This window comes from Protopterus annectens, chromosome 11.part0 (genome assembly GCF_019279795.1).
Source record: "Protopterus annectens isolate FY-2018-M chromosome 11.part0, PAN1.0, whole genome shotgun sequence".
In the NCBI taxonomy this organism is placed as follows: domain Eukaryota; kingdom Metazoa; phylum Chordata; order Ceratodontiformes; family Protopteridae; genus Protopterus; species Protopterus annectens.
The window spans coordinates 49,291,106-49,317,105 of record NC_056745.1 but is presented as its reverse complement, the minus strand read 5'-3'; the positions used below and the strand labels follow the sequence as shown (position 1 = coordinate 49,317,105).

The 26,000-nt window shown below is 43.5% G+C and overlaps 1 protein-coding gene across 1 annotated transcript in view; it reads right to left on the bottom strand.

Annotated features, from left to right (window-relative positions):
• ADAMTS20 (ADAM metallopeptidase with thrombospondin type 1 motif 20) overlaps nt 1–26,000 on the bottom strand; it is a 3,636,702-nt gene that overhangs the window by 2,734,276 nt on the left and 876,426 nt on the right. Inside the window, exon 11 of the mRNA XM_044087413.1 lies at nt 3,296–3,400. Within this exon, the coding sequence (XP_043943348.1) occupies nt 3,296–3,400 (105 nt within the window). The remainder of the gene's footprint in view (nt 1–3,295; nt 3,401–26,000) is intronic.

Genomic DNA, 26,000 nt, shown 5'->3' with positions numbered 1-26,000 from the left:
ATTGTACTCCATTAACCTAAACTTGGTCCCCCCTCTATTATATACCTACATTGAGGGTAGGTACCACATTTATAGGTCCCCTCCCTCCCTCCCTGCTGGTTGAGCAGTAGAGTTTTTATTTTCCAATAGAAATTTAAATGATTTATCCTTTTTATAAATCAATACTAGGGAAGTTACCCATTTCTGTCGATAACAGGGGGTCCACCAAAAATATTTTCCAATTACTTTTAGCACATTCTATTGTAGCTGAGCTATCCAAAGTATAAGTGGTAATAAAGGCTGCTTTTAAGGTGTTGTCATTACTCCTTATATTACATAATTCCCTTGCTACTTGTCCACCATTGTTCAAGATGGGCACATATACTCCTAAGGATCTCTTCATAACCACTTTGTCCTTAATTTCCAGTCACTTTTGGCCCAAAAACCTTCACATGTCTGCTAGAAAGCTGAAGATCAAGAGGAATTTCACCTTTCAACATGACAATGACCCAAAGCGTACATCCAAATCAACAAAAAAAATGGCTTCGCCAGAAGAAAATTAAAGTTTTGGAATGGCCCAGCCACAGCCCACACCTAAATCCAATAGAAAATCTGTGGGGTGACCTGAAGAGGGCTGTGCACAAGAGATGCCCTCGCAATCTGACAGACTTGGAGCGCTTTTGCAAGGAAGAGTGACAAATATTGACAAGTCAAGATGTGCCATGCTTATAGACTCCTACCCAAGAAGACTGAATGCTGTAATTAAATCAAAAGGGCTTCAACAATTAGTTTAAGGGTGTGCACACATATGTAACCAGTTTATTGTACATTTTTTATTTTTTATATTTTTTTCTCCTAACAGATTTGTTTGGTTTTCAATTGAATTGCACAGGTTATAGGTCACATTAAAGGTGGGAAAAGTTTTGGAATGATTTATTGTGGTCCCATTTTTTATACAACAAAAACCTGGCATTTTAACAGGGGTGTGTACACTTTTTATATCTACTGTATAATGTACGTAAATAAAAGATGTTAATATGGTGGTGGAATGAGGAAGTACAGGAGAGTATACAGAGGAAGAGGCTGGCGAAGAAGAAGTGGGATTGTCAAAGAGATGAAGAAAGTAGACATGAGTATAAGGAGATGAGGCGCATGGCAAAGAGAGAGGTGGCGAAGGCTAAGGATAAGGCATATAGAGAGTTGTATGAGAGATTGGACATTAAAGAGGGAGAAAAAGGACCTGTACCAATTGGCTAGACAGAGGGACAGAGCTGGGAAAGATGTGCAGCAGGTAAGGGTGATAAAGGACAGTGAGGGAAACGTACTCACAAGTGAGGAGAGTGTGTTGAGTAGATGGAAAGAGTACTTTGAAGGGCTGATGAATGAAGAGAATGAGAGAGAGAGAAGGTTGGATGATGTGGGGATAGTGAATCAGGAAGTGAAGCAGATTAGCAAGGAGGAAGTAAGGACAGCTATGAAGAGGATGAAGAATGGAAAGGCTGTTGGCCCAGATGACATACCAGTGGAAGCATGGAGGTGCTTAGGAGAAATGGCAGTGGAATTTTTAACCAGATTGTTTAATGAAATTTTGAAAAGTCAGAGGATGCCTGAGGAGTGGAGAAAAAGTGTTTTGGTACCTATCTTTAAGAATAAGGGTGATGTGCAGAGCTGCAGTAACTACAGAGGGATAAAATTGATCAGTCACAGCTTGAAGTTATGGGAAAGAGTAGTGGAAGCTAGGTTAAGAAGGGAGGTGATGATTAGTGATCAGCAGTATGGTTTCATGCCAGGAAAGAGCACTACTGATGCAATATTTGCTCTGAGAGTGTTGTTGGAGAAATACACAGGTCAGAAGGAGATGCATTGTGTCTTTGTGGACTTAGAGAAAGCATATGACAGGGTGCATAGAGAGGAGCTGTGGTATTGTATGAGGAAGACGGGAGTGGCAGAGAAGTATGTAAGAGTGGTAAAGGATATGTACAAGGGAAGTGTGACATTGGTGAGAACTGCGGTGGGAGTGACAGATACGTTTCAGGTGGAGGTGGGATTACATCAAGGATCAGCTCTGAGCCCTTTCTTATTTGCAGTGGTGATGGGCAGGTTGACAGATGAGATTAGACAGGAGGCCCAGTGGACTATGATGTTTGCAGATGACATTGTGATATGTAGTGAGAGTAGGGACCAGGTTGAGGAGACCCTGGAGAGGTGGAGATATGCTTTAGAGAGGAGAGGAATGAAGGTCAGCAGGGCTAAAACAGAATATATGTGTGTAAATGAGAGGGAGGGTAGAGGAATGGTGTGGATGCAGGGAGTAGAGTTGGTAAAGGTGGATGAGTTTAAGTACTTGGGATCAACAGTTTAGAGTAATGGTGAGTGTGGAAGAGAGGTGAAGAAGAGAGTACAGGCAGGGTGGAATGGGTGGAGAAGAGTGTCAGGAGTGATTTGTGACAGACGAGTACCAAAAAGAGTGAAAGGGAAGGTCTACAAGAGGGTAGTGAGACCAGCTATGTTATACGGGTTGGAGACGGTAGCATTGACGAAAAGGTAGGAGTCAGAGCTGGATGTGGCAGAGTTAAAGATGTTAAGATTTGCACTGGGTGTGACTAGGATGGACAGGATTAGGAATCAGTATATTAGAGGGTCAGCTCAGGTTGGACAGTTTGGAGACAAAGCAAGAGAGGCGAGATTGTGTTGGTTTGGACATGTGCTGAGGAGGGATGCTGGGTATATTGGGAAAAAGATGCTAAGGATGGAGCTGCCAGGTAACAGGAAAAGAGGAAGGCCTAAGATAAGGTTTATGGATGTGGTGAGAGAGGACATGCAGGTGGTTGGTCTGACAGAGCAAGATGCAGAGGACAGGAAGAAATGGAAACAGTTGACCTGCTGTGGCGACCCCTAACGGGAGCAGCCGAAAGAAGAAGAAGAAGAAGCATTGCAAACCATTTTCACCTTAAAGAAACAGTAGCACTAATATCGTGCAAGTTTTCTGTAACTAAAAAAAAAAACACTGTTTCAGTAGCAAACTAATAGTGCATTAGGACCACGATGAAAAGCACACATTTTCACTCAAGTAGCAGTAAAACTAAGCAGTTTACTAAATCAGTATCAATGTCAAGTTCAGCACTTACACAGGTTTTCAGTTATGATCTGATTCATTCTGAAACATACATAAGCATCATGTATTACACTTGACTGCTTCTGGAACAGCTGTCTGATAAAAGTTTTGAAATGTTACACATACGTATATACATTATCTACAGACCGCTGAGTTCTCCCTTCAGAAAGTTATTAAAGTAAAACATGCATAAAGCCATACCATTCCAGGTCCACACTCTGTCCCATCAGCTAAAGGCAAATGTTGCGTGCGGCAGCCTTTGTGTATTCCTTCTGTGCTTGTACACCACAGTCGCTTACATTGTTTCTATGCAGGAACATCAAAATTCAGTCAAACAAAACAGTGAAAGCCTGCAACTACTCTGAAAACAAAAGACATTACTAGAAACAGAGTGTGTGTGTGTGTGTGTGTGTGTGTGTGTGTGTGTGTGTGTGTGTGTGTGTGTGTGTGTGTGTCTGTGTATGCGTGCCTGTGTTTGTTGCAATAACTCAGTCTTACAGAGCAACTGCTAAGACCTGAAAGCACCATTGAAATATACTCCTGCTTAGAAAACTGTTTGGAGAGCTGCAGCTTAAACATATAATTACTCTTGCTGTATGAAACTAATCCTGCTTCATCCAGGGAAACATTCCACTTGAAAATAACTCAATCAGTGCTTCCAACCCTTTTTACAATATACTCACTATAACAATAGATCTGTGTTATCTGGTTCCATCCTTCTTCAACATATAGGGTGTTTGGAATCAAATCACATTTGACTTCATACGCTTTCAGCCTTTGGATCCAGTGCTCAGACACTCCCCTTTACCAATAATTCCTCATGTTGACCCAGCAAACTCAGGTCGAGTGTGTTAGACAGAAATATAAAAAAACAAAAAAAAAACAAATGGAAACATTTAGTCTTGATAAGGAACCTCTAGGACTCTAGTCTAAGTTAGCCCAAACAATACAGGAGTTAAAATGCTACATAAAATATATGGAAGGGGAAAGGAGAGTGGAAAGTTGGGGAACGATGGAAACAGACAACACCTATCTATCAATACGGTGAGTACATTACTTTTGTTATCTGATGCTGCCTTTACCGTCCATTCCTCAACGTATGGGACAGAGTCCCCAGCTACTGTAACACTCGGTTGATCTTACAGAAGGATATTCCAGAGTACATTCGCACCAAAAGAGGCTCTTGATCTGGAATGTATGTCCAATTTATAATGTGAGTTGTAAGTATGGACCTGGGACTAGGTAGTTGCTGCACAGATGTTATCAAGGGGGAGGGGTCATTTGGAAAAGAAGGCTGTGGACACAGCTACAGATCTACTAGAATGGGCTTTTGGAGGTGAAAGCAGTGATAAGGTACAGTTGAGTACACTTACCATAAATGTAGATGTTCGAGTGTATTCACTGTTGCAGTCATCACATTTGGGTTATCCCTGCTAGGGTAGCCCTCGGCCGGCCAGAATACCAGTGACTTACTATTTCTGCTTCAGTTGCTGTTGCTTGAGGACTGATGTCAGGTTGTCAGTAGTATAAAGTAAGGCAGCCGACACCATTACATCTATTTTTCTTGCCCTAACCTGTCAAGAGCCCCCCCCCCCCCCACATAGGAGGCCAGGGTCTGGTGGAAGAAACCCCACCAGTGGAAAATAAATACCAATAAATCCCTTGAAAGGAAAGGAGAACAGCAAGTTAGAATGGTAATAAAAGGAGAAGAGAAGAAAGGGGGATGGGGGGGCAGGACTGCAGCAGTGAACACACTCGAACATCTACATTTATGGGAAGTGTACACAACTGTACTATGTTCTTCGTGTTTCACTGTTGCAGTCATCACATTTGGGTTGATTCCCAAAGCTGAGGAAAAGGGTGGAGGCAGTCAATGAAACTAGGGGCTGGCTAGGATGCTCTGCAAGACTACAGAGGAAAACCCTGCCCTAGATTTGGAAAAGACAGGCAGCTGGTAATGCTTGGTAAAAGTGTGAACAGATGTCCAGGTGGCAGTCTCCAGGATGTCCCTGGTGGGGACTCCTCTGAGGAGAGCCGCAGAGGTGGAGGCTGCTCTGGTGGAGTGTGTCCTGACCCCCTTGGGGGGAGGCTTTCCATGCTGTTTGTAGCAGAAATGGATCCAGTGTGCTATCCATTTGGAAATGGTTTGTTTGGAGATGGCTTTGCCTTCTGTCCCTGTAGCAAAGCTAACCAGCAATTGATCAGACTTTCTGAAGGATTTAGTCCTGTCCATATAGTATCTGAGCTGCCTGTGCACATCTAGAGGGTGAAGAATCCTTTTCTCCTTGTTCTGGGGATTAGGAAAAAAGGTGGGCAAATGAATGGATTGGTTGAGAGCCACACTGAACACCACCTTGGGCATGAAGGATGGGTTAGTTCTGAGGGATACCCTTTCTGCATGAAAGATGATGAAGGGTTCCACAGCCATGAGTGTTTGCAGCTCAGAGACTCTTCTGGGTGAAGTGATGGCCAGAAGGAATGCTGTCTTCCAGGAGAGAAATTTTAGCTCTGCAGAGGAAGCTGGTTTGAAAGGGGGCAGGGTGAGCTTTTCCAATACAAAGTTAAGGTCCCAAGTTGGTGTTGGTGCCCTTCTGTGTGGCCTCAAGTTGCTAGCCCCTCTTAGGAACTGTTTGATCAAAGGGTGTGGGAAAAGGGACTGCTCAGTGGGAAAATGAGCAGAAACAGCAGGGAAAATGAGCAGAAACAGCAGAGGCATGAATTTTTATAGAGGAGAAAGAGGCCACTGTGTCGTAGGACAGCTAAGTAATCCAGGAAGAGAGGGAGGGAGGGCTGTGCCGTATTGGCTCCTTTAGCCTGGATCCATGTGCAGAACCTTTTACGTTTATCAGCATAAGACTTTCTGGCGCTAAGACGTCTGGCCTCACAGATAACATCCAGAACCCGTTTACTGAGGTTGGCAGATTGGTTTGGGGTCAAGGAATAAGCCAAGCTGCCAAAATGGGTGTTTGCAACTGGGGATGCAAGAACTCTCCTTCCCTCTGGGTTAGAAGGTTTGTAATCTGAAGAAGATGCCACAGGGTAGCGAGGACAGGCTGCGCAGCAAGGGGTACCAGTGTTGGTGGGGCCAGTCTGGAGCTATGAGAATGGTCCTTGGTTTTTCCTCCCTTATTTTGAGCAGTACCCTGGGGATAAGAGGTAGTGGAGGAAAGGCATAGACCGATAGATTGACCCGGGGGAAGGACAGGGCATCCACTTTCCAAGCCATGCAGTGATGCTCCCTAGTGCTGAATTTGCTGAGCTGATGGTTGGTGTGGGAGGCAAACAGGTCGACCTTCGGGGTTCCCCATTTCTGAGTTATTAGGGTGAAGGTACTTCTGTTGAGTTGCCACTCATGTGGGTCCAGGAGATTTCTGCTTAATTGATCTGCCAGAGAGTTGAGAGAGCCTGGTAGGAATTGTGCTAACACGCGTCATTGCATGGCAGAGGCCGTGTGCCAAAGGGTCATGGCCAGCCTGTATAGAGGGTAGGAGCGAGTCCCTCCCTGCTTGTTGATGTACCACATCACAGTGGTGTTGTTTGTTTTGATCAGGAGAGCCCCTGGAGAGAGAAGGGACTTGAAAGTTATCAAGGCTTGCTGCACAGCCATCATCTCTTTTTAACTGATGTGCAGAGGGATTTGCTGTGAGCTCCATTGGCCCTGTATGCACCTGCCGTCCAGGTGTGCACCCCAAGCGTAGTGGTGAGGGTCTGGGTGGTGGGGACAAAGACATTCCCTTGTTGTGGGAGCATGTTGTTGCCCACCATAGAAAATCTTTTCTGAGGCAAGGAATTATAGGTAGAGGAGTCACTGTGAGTTTTTACCATAAGGGGGTAGCTTAGAACTCCCTGGTTTTGAAGTGGAGGTAGTCCACTGCTTAGATCTCTGCATTCCCTGGGGCTGCTGTCGGAGGGGGGTCTGCTTCCACGGGGCCAAGGCTGGGCCGGTCTACTGGGAGGAGGAAAGGACCAGTGTTTGGAGGGACAATGCCTGCTGAACCTAGGGGGCTGGACCTGCAAGAAATCCTTAACTGTTTGCATAGATTTTGCTTTTTCTTCCATCTTTTTTTAAGACCTCTTCTGCCTTAGTGCCAAATATGTTATCTTTGTGCAAGGGGGCATCCAACAATTTAGATTTGACATGATCTGGCAGGAGCTGTTCCTTAAGGCATGCATGCCTTCTAATGACAGATCCAGTGACTGCTGCCCTGCAAGAAGCTTCTAGGGTATCAAAACCACAGTGCAAGGTGTGTTTAGTTACTTGACTTGCAGAATGCATTAACTCTTGTAAATCTTAAGATTCTGCCCAAGAGGGAAAGGAAGACATTTTTTGTTTAAGATGTTCCAAGGTATGTTGCTGAAATTTCAGCATATGGAACTGACAATTAGGTGCCCTGATAGCAAGAGTAGCTGAGGTGTATACTTTCTTACCCCCATCTGTCCAATGCTTGGGAATCCCTGTCTGAGGGGGTGGGATTCTTAGTAGAGGTTGCTTTAATTCCTTTTGGCCCTTGAGAAATGACCTCAGGTCAGCTGTAGGATTTTTAAAAAGATATTTGTGTGAGTCAGGTACTCTATAGTAACTGTCTGGTTTTCTGGGAGCAGGAGGAAGGGCATCAGGAGTCAAGGTGAATTCAAGGAAAACATCCTCCACAACATCCAGGACTGGGGGATGACCAAAGTTCTGTGCTGTGGAAGATCTAGGAATTCTTTGAGTCTCTTTTTAGACTGTGGGTAGTCCTGACTCTCCCATTGGAAATGCTCCCTTAAGGTATGGAGGGTTTCCCCAAATAAAAAATCCTCTGGGAGAGTGGCTGAAGGAATGGAATCCTCTGCATCAGAATCCTCATAAGTAGAGAGGGGTTGCATGTCTTCATTTTCAGATGCATCAGATTCATCTGACTCTTGTTCAGACAAAACTACAGGGGACAGATCTCTTTTCCTTTTGGAGGGGCTAGCTTGGCTTCCCCTGATCAGCATGATAAGCTCTTTCACCATTTTAATCATTTGAGACTGAGGCAAGGTAGTAGGCGCCTGAGAGTGGGTCTGTTTCTTGGGTGTGGTTCGTACCCGGGGCTTAAGAAACTCGGTAGTTTTAGAAAGAATGGCAGTCGTGAAAGTAGACATCAGTTTGTGTCGAGATTCGGTAGTGCGAAGGACTTCCTCGGAAGCCGGTGCCTGCTCAGTGGCTTCGGACCCATCCAAAGTTGAGACGACCGGAGGATCCTTAGTCGAAAAAGAGTTTTGCGGCATAGTAGACTCCGAAAGGGTCTCGGCAGTGGCCTGCGAATCAATAGAAGCAGCCATCAGGGGCTGCGAACGTGCCTCAATGCAGACCAGAGAACTGATGATTGTTGGTAGGTTTGGACCTGTGCAGTTTGTCTCTGTCTTTATCTTTACGTTTTTTTGGAAGATCTGCTGTCGAATGGTTTACCAAAGTCATATTGGAATTCGAGAAATGTAAGCGAAAATATCTGGCTACAATAAGGGCCTGACGATGGATAGTTCTGGTGTTGACCAAAGCACAGAAGCAACAACGAGGGACGTCATGGTCTAGGCCTAAACAAGTGACGCAGTAAGAGTGGAAGTCTTGGTGTGGTATTTGTTTTCCACAGGCGAGACAATTATTAACTTTTTCTGACATTGGTTAGTGCAAGAAAAAAGGATCCCCAACGGGGTACTTAGCTTTAGAAGACTTCATCTTCAATTCAGTAGACGCAAACTCAGGTAGTGGCCGACTGGCACTCATGCAAACTGCTTCTGCTTCAGCCTCCATGGCAAGAAAGACTGATGTAATGGCGTCGGCTGCCTTACTCTGTACTACTGACGACCTGACATCAGTCCTCAAGCAACAGCAACCAACGCAGAAATACTAAGTCTCTGGTATTTGGGCCGGCTGAGGGCTACCCTGGCAGGGATAACCCAAATATGATGACTGCAACAGTGAAACACAAAGAACATCCCCCTTTCTTTGTGAATACAGGATATAGTCAGACAACCAACGGAAGACAGTAACTTTGGATACCCCCTTTCCCATCTTGATTGGGGAATAACAAACAAATAACTGATCAATTTTCCTGTAGGCTTTTGTCTGATGTAAAAAGAATCTTAACGGACAGTTAATATCTAGTAAGTGTATTGTGTATTCACCTTTGTTTGAAAATTTTGGGAAATACAGGGAAATTTACAGATTGGTTGACAGAGGATTAAGAAGCCACCTTTTTAAGAAAAGAAAGATTAGTTCTCAAACACATTCTGCCTTTGTGAAAGATCATGTATGGAGGTTTTGCAGAAAAGGCATGGAATTCAGAAATTCTCCTAGCAGAAGTAACAACTAAGAAACGAAAAGTTATGTACTTACTGTAACAATACAATTGTGTTGTCATGTTTCCATCTGGTTCAATGTGTGGTTGACAGATTCGGATGGATCCAACCTTGGCACCTTTTACCAAAGCTTTGGATCCAAGATCTCTGACTCCTCCCCTACTCACAATTCCCCTCTCCTGCCTGAACTAACTCATACTTAATTTGCTGACTGACCCAAAGAAGTCATTCTGGGTGTATCTATATATAGATATATATCCATTTACACAGATATATATCCATTTACACAACAGGACAAGTAGAAGAACACAATAAGAAGTACGAGATAAAAAGGGGTCAGACAGGGTCCAAAGGAGATCTGTCCGATCCCTAGAAATACAATAACAATTTGGTAGGGGGAAGAAGGGAGGGGAGTTGAACCAGACAAAAAGAAGACAACACAGATCTAGCGTTACTTTAAGTACTTAACTTTACTATCCAATATTGTCTTCTTTTCATCTGATTAAACATGTGGGACAAATTCCTAAGCTAACCAACAGGGACTTGGTGGAATCAAAGAAGGATTTTCCTGAGTATAGCAGAGCCAAAAGATGTGCGAGTCCTGGACTGCACATCTAACTTGTAGTGAGACACAAAGGTATGATCTAAGGACCAAGTTGCTGCTGCGCATATGTCACTGGTAAGAAGTCATTCTGCAAAGGTTGCCATCGCTCTGGTTCATAGTTGTTTACTAGACTAACGACCGCAAGGGCCTTTTTAAGCCTAGCCATGCATCCCAAATCTCTGACAAGTTCTGATACCCTTGATAAGTGTAAGCATGGACATGTGTACTTTAGGCTTTGATTGTACAGGCATGCCTAGTGAATCACAGACAAAAGAAATGTAATCTGCTAACCATCTTGACAGGGTTACTTTAGAACTGATTTTCCAGTCTTTTTCTTGGAGAAGGATATTAACAAATCCAATTTTCTGATATTCTTGGTACGATGCAAGTAGAATCTAAGTTGTCTGTGCACATCTAATGTGTGTAAAAAGAAGTTATGTAGCCACCATAATGTTCCATCTGTGTTGTCCATTTTCATTCTTCCTTGACAAGTGGATATGATTATGACCTTCGGTCTGACTATGATGCTTTTTACAGCTCAAGGATATTGGAAACTCTCTATTTCCTCCCTTAACTCATATCTTGTTTGCTGGATTTATAGCTTGATAGACAAATTAGAAACAAATATAAAAAGAGAAACCAACACCTGGAGCTCAAAGGCAGGAACATTGGCTCCCTTAGTATCTTCTTCTTCCTCTTCCAGAAGTCAGAAAAACAAATTATGGGGGGTTGGAGGGAGGGGAGTTGAGGAAAAATGAAAATTGACAGCATAGATGGAACATTATGGTGAGTACATACCTTCTTTATCTAGTGTTGTCAATTTTCATTCATTCCTCGACAATTGGGACAGAGTCCCCAGCTACCTAAATACCAGGAAGACTCTAAGGAAGGATATTCCTGAACACTGTTGAGTCAAAGGCTGCTCTTTCCCTCGAGACCAGGTCCAATTTGTAATGAGTAATAAAGGTACGAGGATTATCCCAAGTTGCAGCTGCACAGACATTGTCCATGGAAGACCTGGATAAAAATACTGATGGAAGTTGCCGTGGACCTGGTTAATGGGCTCTTAAAGGCTTTGACAAAAGCAAACCAAACTTGCTGTAGTCAAAGGAAATACAATCCGTTCACCATTTGGCTAGACTTACTTTGGTAAGTGGTCTTCCCAATTTTGATTCCACAAAAGAAACAAATAATTGATCTTTTTTTTTTTAAATCTTTTGTTCTATGCAAACAAAGACAACCTTCTGTGAACATCCAATACATATAACATGTATTCTTTGTTCATAAAATTTGGAAAGAAAACTGGAAGATTAATAGCTTGATTGATGCTGGATTCTGACACCACCTTAGGAAGGAAGATGGGTTGGTATGTAACGCTACCCTATCTTTACGGAAAGTTAAATAAGGAGACTTAGAAGATAGGGCTTACAGTTCAGAGACTCTTCCAGGACAGCTTATAGCTGCCAAAAAAAGGTAGTTTCCCAGGTTAAAAATTTTAGTTCACGTTTTTCTGATAGTTCAAATGGAGATTGAGTTAAAGCTTGTAATACCAAATCCAAGTCCCATGGCAGAGTTGGATCTTTAAAAGGGGGCCTAAGAAGAAAAGTTCCCCTTATAAAGGCCTTACAAAGTTTTGGAGAAGCTGAGGAAGAGCCATATACTCTTATATGAAAATTAGAAATGGCAGCTAGTTGAACTTCAACAGTGGAGGAGTTTGACCCCTCATTACAAATTGCTGCCAAAAACACCAGAAATTTAAGTACTGGTGTTGAAAAAGGATCAATGTCTGTTTGTTGTGCCCCAAAAAACAAATCTTTTCCATTTCCTTCTATAAATTTTTATAGTGGAAGGTTTATGGGAAAAAAAAGAATGAGACATACAAGGGAGGAGAGAGTTGAATGTCTGGCTATTAATGGAAGTGAAGAAACAATGTGGTTAACTTTAGGCCTGAAATGTCCAGGTGAATTATGCCTGTCGGGTGAGACAGGAGGTCTAGATCTGGACCCAGAATCCATGGTGGGTGAACTACATGAGGCCAAAGAAAGGGGGATCAAATCTGATAAGGCCAACAAGGTGCAATGAGGATGACTACAGTCTTCAATCGAGATGCCTTCTGGAGAAATCTGGGGATTGGAGAGGTTGGGGGTAAGTGCAAAGCAAAAAAAAACACAGTGGGGTAATTGTGGAGGAGACAGCATCTCCTGGTGATTCCCTCAGTGGGGGGATCACAGCAAAGAACCTGCTGCACCTGTTGCCCAATTGCTGGAATATCTTTTCTGCAACTTTGATGATGAAAGACTACTCGTGAGGCAATAAAATAGAGCTCCTCAACTTGTCTACTATCACACTGGATTTCCCTGGAATGTGTGTTGCTATCAGAAATCGAGTGAATGATATAGTCCATTGCTACAATCTGACAGCTTCTCAACACAAGGGGTAAGATCTCGTTCCTCCTTGTTTGCTGATGTACCATACCACTAACATATTGTCTGCCTGCACTGTAATAGTCCCGGAAAGGAGAGAGTCTTGAAAGGCTTGCAACATTAGAAGGACTGCTCTCATTTCCAGGACACTGATATGCGTAATGGCCTCTTCGGGGGACCAGGTGCCCTGGACAGTCTTTCCCAAGAAGTGAGCCCACCCCCACAATCTAGGAAACACCCGTGGTCAGTATGACTTTGGTCTGAGGAAGAATGAAGGGACAGCCTTGTCACACTTGATCGGAGTGAAACCACCACAAGAGGTACTTTTTGCGCATCTAAGTTACTCTGATCTGGGTGGACATAGGTTGCTGCAGAAAAGACCACCAGGTTGCTAGGGTCCACTGAAATATTCTCATATGATATCTTGCTAACGGATCCAGAACTATAACAGAGGACATTGATCCCAAGACTTGTAGAATCAATTGAGCTAATACAGAGGAATTTTGAATTCTCTTTTTGACTTGAATACCAGTTTGAAAAAAGAACCATATAAACTCTAATGTCTGAGATGGTTCTGACTGAGATTTGTTATGATTGATGGCAGTTCCTAGATGAGAGCAAAGCTGGAGTACATAATCTTGTGCTTTTATCACAAGATGCCTGGCCAGAGCAGTTATGAGCCAGTCGTCCAAGTATGCAAACACCTGGAATCCCTGCAGTCTCAATTGAACTGCTACTACTGCCATGCATTTGGTGAACACCCTGGGGCTGTGGTGAGGCCAAAGGGCATAGCTTTGAACTGATGATTGCTTCCCAGCCAGAAGCATAGGTATTTTATGGATTGTCTGTTCATTTTTATGTGATAGTACACATCCTGAAGATCTATTGAGCACATTCAGTCATCCTTGTGCAGGAAAGACAAAATGGACTGAACCGTGACCATCCAGAACTTTGTATACTGAACTGACTTGTTCAGATTGCTGAAATCCAAAACTGGTCTCCAGTCATGTTTCCTTTGGCACTAAAAAGAATCCTGTGTAAATTCCGGGCTCTTTCTGCGCTGAGGGGACCTCCTGGATGACTTTTTTTTCTAGCAGCTCTTTTTAATTCCAGTACTGCTGCTTTTTTCTTACTGGGTGGAACATCTGGAATTTTGTTTACAGTTGAAGGGGGAAGGGAAAACGGTATTATATAATGACCCCCGACTGCCTCCAGAGGTGAATAATTGAGCCTCCTTTCAGAACCGTTGGTAGGGTCCATCAGCAAAAGTATCTCTGGACACATGATACTGCAGGCTTCCTCTGACATGTGGGTGGCATCTTCCGTTAGAGTTCCCCCCTCTGCCCCGGGGGGAACTATCTCCATGTGGATCATGGAAAGAACTCCTGAGACTTTCTGAACCACATTTTTTGACCACCTCATTGATTCCCAGAAAAGGTTCTTGGAGTCAAAAAACATACGCCCACCCCAAAGCAGACAGGGTCTTACCATCCTGCTCACACCTGAATAGTGTATCTTTAAATTTAGGGCCAAACAAAGAACCTCTATCAAAGGGAGCACTGATGAAGGAGGACTAGAAGATTTTTATTTTTTGTGGTGGATAGGATTATTTACGATGAAGACGGGGAGGGCTGATTTTGACAGCCTGTTAGAATATAAAGAAACTTCATGGCAGTGAAGACTAAATGCGACATAAAAAACAAGTCTTAATGAGCAATGTTCAATTCATGTTTTTTTTTAAGTTCTATGCTGGAATGATTTAATATTTTAACATTTAAATATGCATTAAAATAAGAAAATTTAAATCAGTGTTTGTAGACAACAATGTGTGTAGAAGTTTTATTAGAAGCTTTATGCTTTCAATACATATAATCATGTTTAACATTTGCATCTAATTAGTAAGTATATTTTTAAAACATTACTATTAGAGTGAATTGATTAATTAATGGTGGGTTTTTTATGGCTGCTAATTTGACTCTGTAAGGGTGGTAGTATTTAAGTAAGTTCTATTGACTGGTTAGTTACTCTGTGTACTAGAGTATGGAAAAAGATTCCTTGGCAAAGAAGCACTGAAACTGAACTGATCACTGTTGTGTGGGCAGTAACATGTGTACTACTCCATGAATCTATAGTGAAGCCTTGTGATGACAAGTAGAAAGTGCTATGTTTATAAAGTGGGATTTAACTGTATCCATGCGTGCAACTGTTCAGTTTGTTTTGCATGCCGTTTTGATTTTTTGGGTTTGTGGTGTGTACCACTTTGTCGAGTATTTTGGGTTACTAGTTTTGAATGGCACTGTTTACATACTTTCAAGTCAGATAATGGCATCTTTGTCAGCAGACTTAATCCTTTTGCTGCAGCAGCTATCCACATACATTTCTAATAGGTTCATAGGTAGGTACTAGGCTATCTACCCAAAGGCATTTATAAGTCTAGCCAGAATGTGTTGGCTTTCTCCACCCCCTTAGATTAGTTCTCTGTGCCTCTGTCCAGCAGAGCTACTGAAGTGATCCCTGGGGTAAACTTTCTGTTTCCCATCCACTCATCAAGTTTCTCTTGAAGAGGGTTAGCGAGGAGCTCTGCCTAATGTAGATTGGAATCTTGATCCAAAGCATGGGAAGTCTCTGGGACAGGAATCTATCCCACCAGCACGTCCTATTTATTGTTGTGGTGAGGTTTAGATCCCTAGAGCGTGTGGCTCAAGGGGATATGGTTTTCTTTAGGTGGAGCATGTCCATCAATTCTGGGTTGGACATTGCCTTGTATGTCAGGCAGAGATCACCTCTGAGTAGGCGGTATGCAACCGAGTACAGCTGGAGTTTCTTCAGTCGAGCTGCATAGGGCATTTGTTTGAGGCTAGTGATCCTCTTGGTGAAGTACTTCTGTGGTCTTTCCAGCTGTTGCAGGTGTCTTGCAAGATACATCCCAAATGGGGTGTTGTACTCTATGATGGGTCTGATGAGTGATGAGTAGAGGGGCACAATGACCTCCTTTGGTGTGGATGCGAACCCTTTTGTGATTAGGTGGGCCACACAGAAGGATTTTTGAACCACTCTGGCAATGTGATTATCAAAGGAGAGATTACTATCTACTTGGGTCCCCAGATCCCTTATTACATCTTCCGTATTTAGGGGACTACCACCTATGTGGTAGTTTGTGGGTACTTTGTTTTTTTTTCCAAAGGGGATGACTATGCACTTTTTGGCATTTAGCTTGAGGCCATGATTTTGACACCAGGTATCCTTCTCAGTGAGATCCTTTTGGAGGATGTCTGTGTCAGCCGGAGACTCAATTATAGCCCCTAGTTTGCAGTCGACTGCGAACTTGGTCAGCCATAGTCCTGTGCTTGCCTGTACCTCTGAGAAGTATATGCCAAACAGGAGGGGTCCTAGGACTGAGCCCTGGGGAACACAACTTGTAACCGGTTTAGAGTCGGACCTAGCTCCCGCAACTCTCACCATGTGGGTTCTGTCCATGAGCCAGTTGGCAACCCATCTTGTGACACAGGGGTTTATATTCAGGCTGGTGAACTTGTCTACAATACCAGAACAGGGAATGGTGTCAAAGGCCTTTGCAAGGTCTAGGTAGGCTGTGTGTACCACCTTTCCCTTGTCTATAGCCTTGGTAACTGTCTCAAAGAAGTCCACCAGGTTTAGGAGGCATGATCTGCCCTTAAAGCTGAACTGGGTAGGGTCAAGTGTTTGGAGGTTCCCAATGTCTCTGTTAATAAGTTCCATGATGATGCGCTGCACAGCCTTACAGACCAAGCTAGCCAGGCTTATAGGGCGATAGTTCCTGGGGTCTGTTGCGACTCCACCTTTGTGGAGCAGAATAACCGTTGCTGTGTGCCACTCTATGGGTACGTAGCCTGTGGAGAGGCTGAGGTTGAACAGTGTGTTTAGGTGAGGGGTTAGTTCGTCTTTGAGCTCATGTAGGACGCAGCCTGGGACACCTTCCGGTCCCATTGATGCTGTGTTTTTGGCTTTGGAGAGGGCTGTTTTAACTTGAGTGTCTGTGATTTCAGGGGCTCTACATTCTTCTGGTATGGTTATGGGCCCTTTTGGGGGAGAGAGGGGGGTGAAGTTTGCACTGAACCTGTCTGCCAGGATGTTGGCAATATCGGCGGTTCAGTGATTTTGTGCCATTCTGCACTAACTCCGAGCAGATATGAGCATTGCCACTTAGATTCTTGACATAGCTAAAGAATGCCTTGTGGTTATCTTTGGAGTCCTTGGCAATTTTTCTTTCAAAGCTCGCCTTGGATGATTTTATGAGGGATCATAGTTTCTTGCTGATACTGATCAGGGATGTCTTCCCTTCTTGGGATTTTACTCTTTTCTGTACTAGTTTCCTCCTCCTGTTGTACAGCTTGTTTATGGCAGGGGTCCACCAGACTGGTTTCCTCTTCTTGGAGGAGTGAGTCTTGGTTTTGCTTGGGATAGCACAATCCATGCATTCTTGTAGGTGCCCATAGAATGCATTAGTAAAGGATTTTGCAGCTTGGACAGCATTATCCTTTAGCATGGGGGCTTTGAAACTTTCCACCTTGGTCTTAAGTAATGTGAAGTTTGCTTTTGAAAAGTTTTTCACGTGGTTTCCTTGTCTGAGGGTGACCGCAACAATAGAATAAGCAATGTCAGTCCTACAAGTTCTCCACAACTTAATGGTGAAAGTTTTAACCCAAATGACACAGCTAATGTCAGTGCCGCTGTGAGACGTTATGATGGTAATCCAGAAGAGAAGGACAGTATTGATATCTCCCATTGGCTATATTCTCCAAAATTTGATTTTGTCACACCAACTGAGGAGTTTAGAGATTGGGTGTCCTTGGCTATACAAACTTTGGAAAAAAAATTTAAGAGATGCAGGACACTACAAATGGATAGTATCTACAGAAATAAGTGTATCTCTTTAAATAGGGTTCCCAGAGGCCTCCATGTCTGGAAGTACCCAATCGGTCGGAAGTAGTCTCATTAATGCATGTGAGCTACATGAATTGTTTGACAGAACAGGTATGGATTTAAGGAATATTATTATTCATGAAAATTATCTCAAGTTGCTCAAAATAATAATGACATTACAATTTTGAAAGACAGTATAGTCAATGACTTTTTATTTAGTACACATCAGTCTAGTTACCACGACAGGCTTTAGTGAAACATAATCAAGAAAAAAAGACACTCAAACTGTTAAGAAACACTCATGAATATTCTGAAAAAGGGCTTATCCTTTGCCCAGTGGTGGTAAAGCATCTTCAGGTATTAATTTTATCACTGGAGCTGGGGCTGATGTTTTATCTTCAGATGTTTTACGTCCAATCTTCGGGTATTAATTTTAGCACTGGAGCTGGGGCTGACGTATTATCTTCAGATGTTTTAGGTCCAGGGGTGGATGACATCAGGGATGAGCGGTGTTGTAACGTAGACAATATTTTGGAGTTCCCACCATTGAGACATCCTGAGAGGTTAGCTGGTGGTGATAATTGAATCAGGATTTCCAGGGAATGGTGTAGCCTATGGAGAGATCATCAAGGAATAATATTTTCAGGTTTAGTGATATTTCCTTGCTGCCTAAACATTCTACTTTGCTGAAAAAAAGAGTTTTGCATTTATCCCTCATTTTAAAATGAACACAGCTAAACTACTTATCAACTTAAAACTATACTCAAAGACAGTTGAATTTAAGAATGTTTTTGGTGAGACCAGTGGGTCATATTACAGAAACACTTTAAAAAGGAAAAGTACATACATCCCTCCTTCTAACCCAATGGTTTCAGTTTTTGAACAATATGTGAACTAGGTTTTAGATGCTCTATTAACAAGATTCCCTTTGTAGGTAATTTAATTTAAGGAGGAAAGAAAGAGCAATTTTGCAGGAACTAACAACTAATAAGAACATCGGGATCATGAAATCTGATAAGGGTGGGGGGTGCTTATTATGAACCAAATGGATTATGTCTTAAAAATATTTGACATTCTTAACAATGACACTACTTATAAAAGAGTGACAAGGAATGAAAGAAACATAGCCTATGCAAAAATTGACTGTTTCTTGTTTGATGTACTTAGGATTATCTATGGGTAAAGAAGCCATTTATTCTGACTATGTTCGGAATTCCAAAGATTCATAAAAATATCTCTGACCCACCTTTGGGGCCTATAGTGGCGGTGCAAGGGCCAAAGATGAAACCCATAGCAGCATACATAGATTATTACTGTAAACACATTTTAAATAGTAAAAAATGAAATAATACATAATTCGTGGCACCTTTTGGATATGGTGAGAAATCTAGAGTATAATGAGAATATTGTGTTCATTACTACAGATATTAAGAGCTTTTTTCAGTAAGACCTCATGACGTGGGAATGGACCTTTTCCTGGAGAGTTTGATACAGGACAAGGATTTAGGTAATAATAAAATCAAGCTGGTTTATGACTTGATGGAACTGGTCTTGGCTAACAATTGTTTTTTAATTTTTGAAGGGGAGTTACTTCAACGGATCTCAGATGTGGCAATGGGAGCCAGGTGTGCCCCCATATATGCCAACCTGGTATTAGCTGAATGGGAAAAGAGATCTGCTTTTGTTCCTCCTTTTGATGAACATATGGTTATGTATTACAGGTTTCTTGATGACAATCTTATTTTATGGAAAGGGGACCAGATTTTGGTACCTGGATTTATAAATTATATAAACACCACCACCATATTTTTTAAAGTTTACTTATAAGATTGACTGTTATCAGTACAAGGATTTGGTTAATCACTGTTTCAATTCAACAACTTATAGAAAGAAAACATATTCAAATTCATTTTTGCACTTTGATTGTTGTCCCCCATGTTCCAAAAAAAGGAATTGATGAAATGTTTATTGGTGAAATGGACAACTTGATCAAAATGTTTAAAGAGAGAGATTATCCCGTAAATATGATAAATAAAATTAAAAATATTTTTTTTGAGGCTAAAGTATAAGAATTATGCCTGTTAAGAAAGAGTTGGACAATGGGGTGTTAAACAAGGAACTGTCTCTAGGATCAAAAATGATGCCTCCACCACTGTAAAAAATTTTTAAAAGAGCATGGAACACTATTTTCACACCTGATGACAGAGACCGGCTGGGAGGGTCTTCAGTGGTGGTTTTTGGTAGGGGTCGTAACATTAAGGGGAGGTTGGAAAAGGTTCAGGAATTACAGGCAGAGTCTTTCGAATCCCAAATGAGTAAATGTGGGACATGTAAATTTTGCAAATCTATAAATAATGGACCTTATGCAATGGTAGCTGAGTATGGAGAGATCAGTTGGAAGGCCCACCCCTTTACTCTCTTAAAACTTGAATTATCTTCTCTTTCCCCCCTTCCCACTTACTACAAAAGCACTGTATTTAGCTTTTACTGTAACTGTGCTTCATTCTACTGTATTACTTTATTTTGCTTTTTTGCTGCTTGTTCTTAAAAGTGCTTGGTTGCATTTATTACTGAGTCTGAGTAAACTGTAACTGTCATTCTAAGCTCCTTAGTTTTGATTTAAGCACTTGGAATTCAAACTAGTTATCTTACATAAAAAGAAGTTATGTCTTACCATAACGTTCCATCTGTATTGTTGATCCTCGTTCAGTCATTACATGTGGGTATCGGTTTCGACCTTGGAACCGAGCTGGCCATCTTCCAAGCTCACGCCAGCTACAAACTCTTGAGCTAAAAACTCTTACCCAGAATTCCCCTCTCCCTGTTACCTCAGATTGAGTTTGCAAGTCAAAAGAAGGTAGAGGCTAATTACGGTCAAATGACCTAACAGAACCGGATGGTGAGATCCACTAGAAGCCACAGGAGGGGGAAGAAGGGAGGGTCGTAATGACTGAACGAGGATCAACAATACAGACGGAATGCTATGGTAAGACATAACTTCTTTATCTGATATTGTTAATCCTCGTTCAGTCCTTACATGTGGGACAGAGTCCGCAGCTACCTTTATTCCTGGGAGGCTCTCATGGAAGGACATTCCGGAGCACCACAGAACCAAAAGATGCTCTTCCCCTGGAGGCCAAATCCAATTTGTAATGACTGATGAAGCTATGAGGAGTAGCCCAAGTTGCAGCTGCACAAATGTCATGTAAAGAGGCTCTGGCATGGAAGGTAGCAAAAGTTGCCACCGACCTTGTAGAATGAGCCTTTATGGTAGTAGGTAATGGAATATTACATTTTCTATAAATGAAGGTTACACAGTCTTTTAACCATTTAGCCAATGTGACCTTAGCAACAGTACATCCTAATCTAGGTCCAGAACAGGCCAAAAATAACTAGTCTGATTTACGAGAAGCCTTAGTCCTGTTCAAGTAGAAACTAATTTGCCTGTGAATATCTAGGGTATGTACGCAATACTCTCCTCTGTTTGAATGATTGGGGAAGAAAACTGGCAATTCAATGGTTTGATTAATGGACATTTCAGACATCACTTTTGGCAGAAAGGTAGGATTAGTTCTCAATGACACTATCTCTATGAAAAATCAAATATGGTTTCTTGATGCATAAGGCTTGAAGCTCAGAGATACGTCTGGCAGAAGTAATGGTGACCAAAAACAAGGCTTTCCATGACAAATATTTGAGGTTGCAAGAAGAAGCTAGTTCGAAAGGTGGAATTGTCAAAGCTTGTAGGACTAATGACAGGGCCCATGGTTGAGTAGGTTCTCTAAAAGGGGTCTTAGATGATTCACGCATTTTATGAAAGTCTTGCATAATTTGTGTGACATAAGAGAAGAGTCTTGGACACCATCATGAAAATTAGATATTGCAGCCAAATGAACTCTAATGGTAGAGGCAGATAGACCGGACTATAATAGGGTAGACAGATATTCCAGTACTATCGACACTGGTGCTGAAAAAGTATCTACTTGTTTTTCTTTCAGCCAAAAAGTAAATATTTTCCACTTGCTGAGATATGTAATTCTGGTGGAAGACTTATGAGATGCAATAAGAATATCACGTACTGGCAAAGAAAGATCATTCTGCCTGGCAATCAAAGGAAATGGAGGAGTCAAGCTGTGCGCTTCAGGCTGTTCAAGTTGGGGTGAATCAGATTCTGAAGATGGGAGATCAATGCCTGGGTTGGATGGATAATCCATGGTCGATCTAACAGGTGAGGCCAAAGGAAGGGAAACCAAATCTGACAAAGCCAATATGGTGCTATGAGGATTACTTTGCTCTTCAACCGGCGGGATTTCTTCAGAAACTGGGGAATGAGAGGGAAAGGTGGAAATGCATAAAGCAGACCAGAGGGCCAATCGTGGACTAAAGCATCCCTGGGTGACTGACCCGGAAAGGGAATCAGGGTGAAATAGTTACTGCATTTGTAGTTGGTCAGGGATGCAAAGAGGTCGCAGCAAGGAAGACCCCAGCGGTTGAAAATCTCCGCTGCTATCAAGGGATTCAGGGGCCACTCGTGAGGTTGTAGAATACACCTGCTGAGTCTGTCTGTTATCACGTTGGAACTCCCGGAAATGTGCATTGCTAGAAGAAAGCGGTTGGTAGCCATCGCCCACTGCCATATCCTCATGGCCTTTCGACAGAGTGGGTAAGATTTGGTTCCACCTTGTTTGTTGATGTACCAGACCACCGCCATGTTGTCTGATTGTATCGCAATAGTCCCAGATGGCAGCAGGGGATGGAATGCTTGCAATGCCAGAAGCACCGCCCTCAGCGCTACAACATTTATATGCAGATGGGCCTCCATTTCAGACCAAGTACTTTGGACTGTCTGTCCCTGAAATAGCCCCCCCACCCCATCAGGGAAGAGTCTGTGGTCACTGTAGCCTTGGGCTGTTGGGGGAGAAGGGGAAGAGACCACTGTGATGGACTGTGCGCCATCCACCAATTTAAATCTTATTTGCACCTGTGAGTTACCCGAATCTTGGCTGAAAGAGGGTACTGAAAGGGATACCATTGGGTGAGCAGTAGCAATTGTAAAAGCCTCATGTGAAACCTGGCCTAGGGAACAATCGTAATGGAGGCTGTCATGGAACCCAACAACTGGAAGACAGAATGAGCTGTGGATTTCTCCCCTGAAAGGATTGGAATCAGTTACTGCTTTATCCTAAGAATTCTGTGCTCTGGAATTGATGCTCTGCAATTCTTTGTATTCAAGATGACCCCTATGAATTCTGTGGACTGAGATGGGGTGAGATTGGATTTTTGCCAGTTTATGGTTATGCCTAGCCTTTCTGCAGTGAGGTGAGAGTATGCCAGGGCTTCTTCCAATAGATGTCTGGTGGAGGCGGAGATGAGCCAGTCGTCCAAGTATGAAAACACCTGGAATCCTTGTAGTCGCAAGTGAGCTGTGACAACTGCCATGCACTCTGTGAACACTCTGGGAGCTGTAGAGAGTCCGAAGGGCAGTACTCTGAACTGGTAATGACTGGCTCCCGCATGGAAGCGAAGGAATCTTCTTGATGGTCTGTCCACTTTTATGTGGTAGTATGCATCTTGAAGATCTATCGAGCACATCCAATCGTCTTTTTCCAAAAGTGGAAGGATAGACTGTATTGTAACCATCCAGAATTTTTGTACTTTTACAAACTTGTTCAACACACTGAGATCCAAAATTGGTCTCCAGTCCCCGGTTTTCTTTGGCACCAAAAATAGTCTTGAGTAGAATCCGGATCCTATCTGGTCTGGAGGGACTATTTGGATGACTCTTTTTCTTAGCAGCTTTGAAATCTCTAACTCTGTTTCTTCACTTTGACTGGGTGGAACGTTGGGTAAGCTTGTTAGGGGAGTGGGACAAAGGTCGAAGGGGATATGATAACCTCTGGTTATTATCCTTTGTACCCAAGAATGGTGGCAATGGTTAGCCAGGCAGAAGGGTACAACGAGAAACAACCCCCAACCACTTCCAGAGGAAAGCAGTTGGGCCACTCCTCAGGAGCGCTGGTAGGAATGGCCAGAGAAAGAATCCCTGGAACCCTGGTTATGTTGACCCTTTCTGCCCCAAAAGGGGCGTCTTCCCTATGAGTTTCCCCCTCTGCCTCTTGGGGAGAACTCGGCCTGTGTGTCATGGAAAGAACCTTGAGATTTTTTGTGCCATATCTTCCCACTCTTCTGGTTTCTGGAGAAAGCTCACTGAGGGGAAGAATAACGGACACCCACAGCCTAAAGGGTCTTACCATCCTGCTCACATCTGGCCAGTGTGCTTTTAACCTTGGGCCCGAACAACGACGAGGCTTCGATGGGAGCATTGAGAAAGGAAGCCTTGAAGGGTTCTGCGAAATTACACAAGCACATCCAGGCATGTCATCTCAGAACAATGCCTGAACCCACCGCTTTAGCTGCTCCTTCTGATGCGTGAGATATCAGGCACATGGAGGGTTAAGATATTGATTCGATGGTGGCTAGCTGAGAGGCCACTTTGTCACGGACCTCATCAGACACAGCTCCAGCCAAAGTTTCAGAGAGCTCAGAAATTAAGACTCTTTGAAGCCTGGTAAATGTGCCATACAGTTCAGGGACCTGACTGCAAAGGTCGCTGATGCAAAAGTATGCTTCCCTATTCTGTCCAGAGCCCGGAACTCTTTGTTGGCTGGATGGACAGTCTGGCTTTCTTCTTCCACCAAGTCCATTGTAGTTGCGGTCGCCACCACCAAAGCATCTACAGGAAGACCTTTGGACCAATAGGGATCACTAGCAGGAGGGGACAATATTTTATCTGGCCTCCGGGGAATGGCCTCAGTGGCGTCAGGAGCCTTCCACACATGCTGCACAACGAGCCAGACAAGTTCGTCAGCAGGTGGTGTAACCCAGGAGGTAGGGGGCCGGGCACGAAAGGCCTGCAGGAACACAGACTCTTTTGAGGTCGGGTTAGAGGGCTGCCAGTCACCTCTCTGTTTAAGGATTTCAAGGATATCACAAAAGGATACCTCAGAGGGTGATCAAGGGGACCCTTCCCCATCATCAAAGTCTGTGTCTTCAGTAAGGGACTCCTCTGCGGAGTCCATGTGCTTCCTCTTGCACAAGCTCATTTGATGATTTTCCTCAGAGGGAGAAGCTGGGGAAGACAGATGAAAAGGGGTCTCCTTTGGGAGTATGTCCTGAGGCCCATGTGCCTGGTGTCTGCTAGGTGCAGCTTGTGCACATTGAGGTCCAGAGGAGGGTGGGGAGAGTGATAGCACAGGATCGCCAAACGACACCAGAGCCTTCTCCATTAGCTGGAAGGCCGGACCACCTGAAGAGGGATGGGGGCCCAGAGGAGGGGTCACCCCTCGCCTAAGTGGCTCAGCCTGCCGACTCGGAGTCCCTGGATGGCTGTAAAATGCCAAAGTACGTACACCACAGCTAACATCCCGGGCCATGACAAGAATCTCCTGCCACAAAGGCAATTGCGGATCCTTAGTGAGGCCCATAAAAGGAACCGTAGTGGGGGAAGACCGTGCTATATGAAGGGGCTTCAAAGGCAATGAAGAAGGAGAATAAGTAGGGGTCTTTGGTAAAGGCTGATCACCTCCCGAGGAAGGATAGATCCTGGGAGGCGGGATACCTCTGGCCAAAAGCACTTGATCCACAAGACGCAACACATCGTGTTCAGAGAGGCTTCTAGCGGATTTCACGGACATGGCTGAGGGAGAGTCAGGTCTATCCAAGGACGGTGCAAACTCGGTGCCCACCATGGAGGTGGTCAGCACTGAGAACAACGGAGCTATAATGGACTGAACTATTGGTGTCTGCACAGAGGAAATCATCGGTGCCGAAGGCATGGTCTGCACTGACTATGAGGTCGGTACTGAAGTGGTTGTCGGTGCTAAGGCCTGAGCCGAAAACATCGGTGACGAAAACTGAATGGTCAGTACCAACAGGGTAGTCGGTGCCGGGTAAGTTGTCGGAGCTGAAAAGGAAATGGGTGTCGAAACACCCATCGACATCATAACAGTCTGCATCGACTGGACAGCTGGTGCCGGTAAGGGAGTCTGAACAGAGGAGCTCCTCGGTACAGATGCAGTATGGGGCATACTAGGCGCTGAGGTCACAGAAGGCGCTGATGGCCTCGGTGCCGTAGGTCTAGGCACCGAAAGTGCTGGAGCCAAAGAAGTCAAATCCGAACTGGAAAGCTTAGCTTTCTTGGGTCTCGGTTCCTGGAGGGTCCCCAGCTGGGGGCGAAGGAAGAGACTTGTCCTTTTTATGTTCATCACTCTTTTTCTTATGGGATCTTGGAGGGGTTGAAGCCTCCTACCCAGAAATAGCCTCTGAAAAAGGAGATTTAAGTAGCCCCTTCAATATTAATTTATTTTTCCTCTCAATTAACGTCCTGTTAGAGAAATTATTACAAATCTCGCAAGGTGGGTCAACTGTTAAATGAGGCACACCCAAGCAATAGACACACAGAGAATGTGCATCTGAAGTAGGTAATTTATGGCCACAATCTAAACATCTTTTAAAGCCTGGGCTACCTTTTTTATCTGTCATGTTAGAAGGAAAGAAAGAAAAAACAGAAAAATACCAGCAATGGTACAAGAAATACCTGAAGGTAAGAAGGAAAAGGGGTTGACCAATGATGGTAAAAAAATAATTACCGTATGGT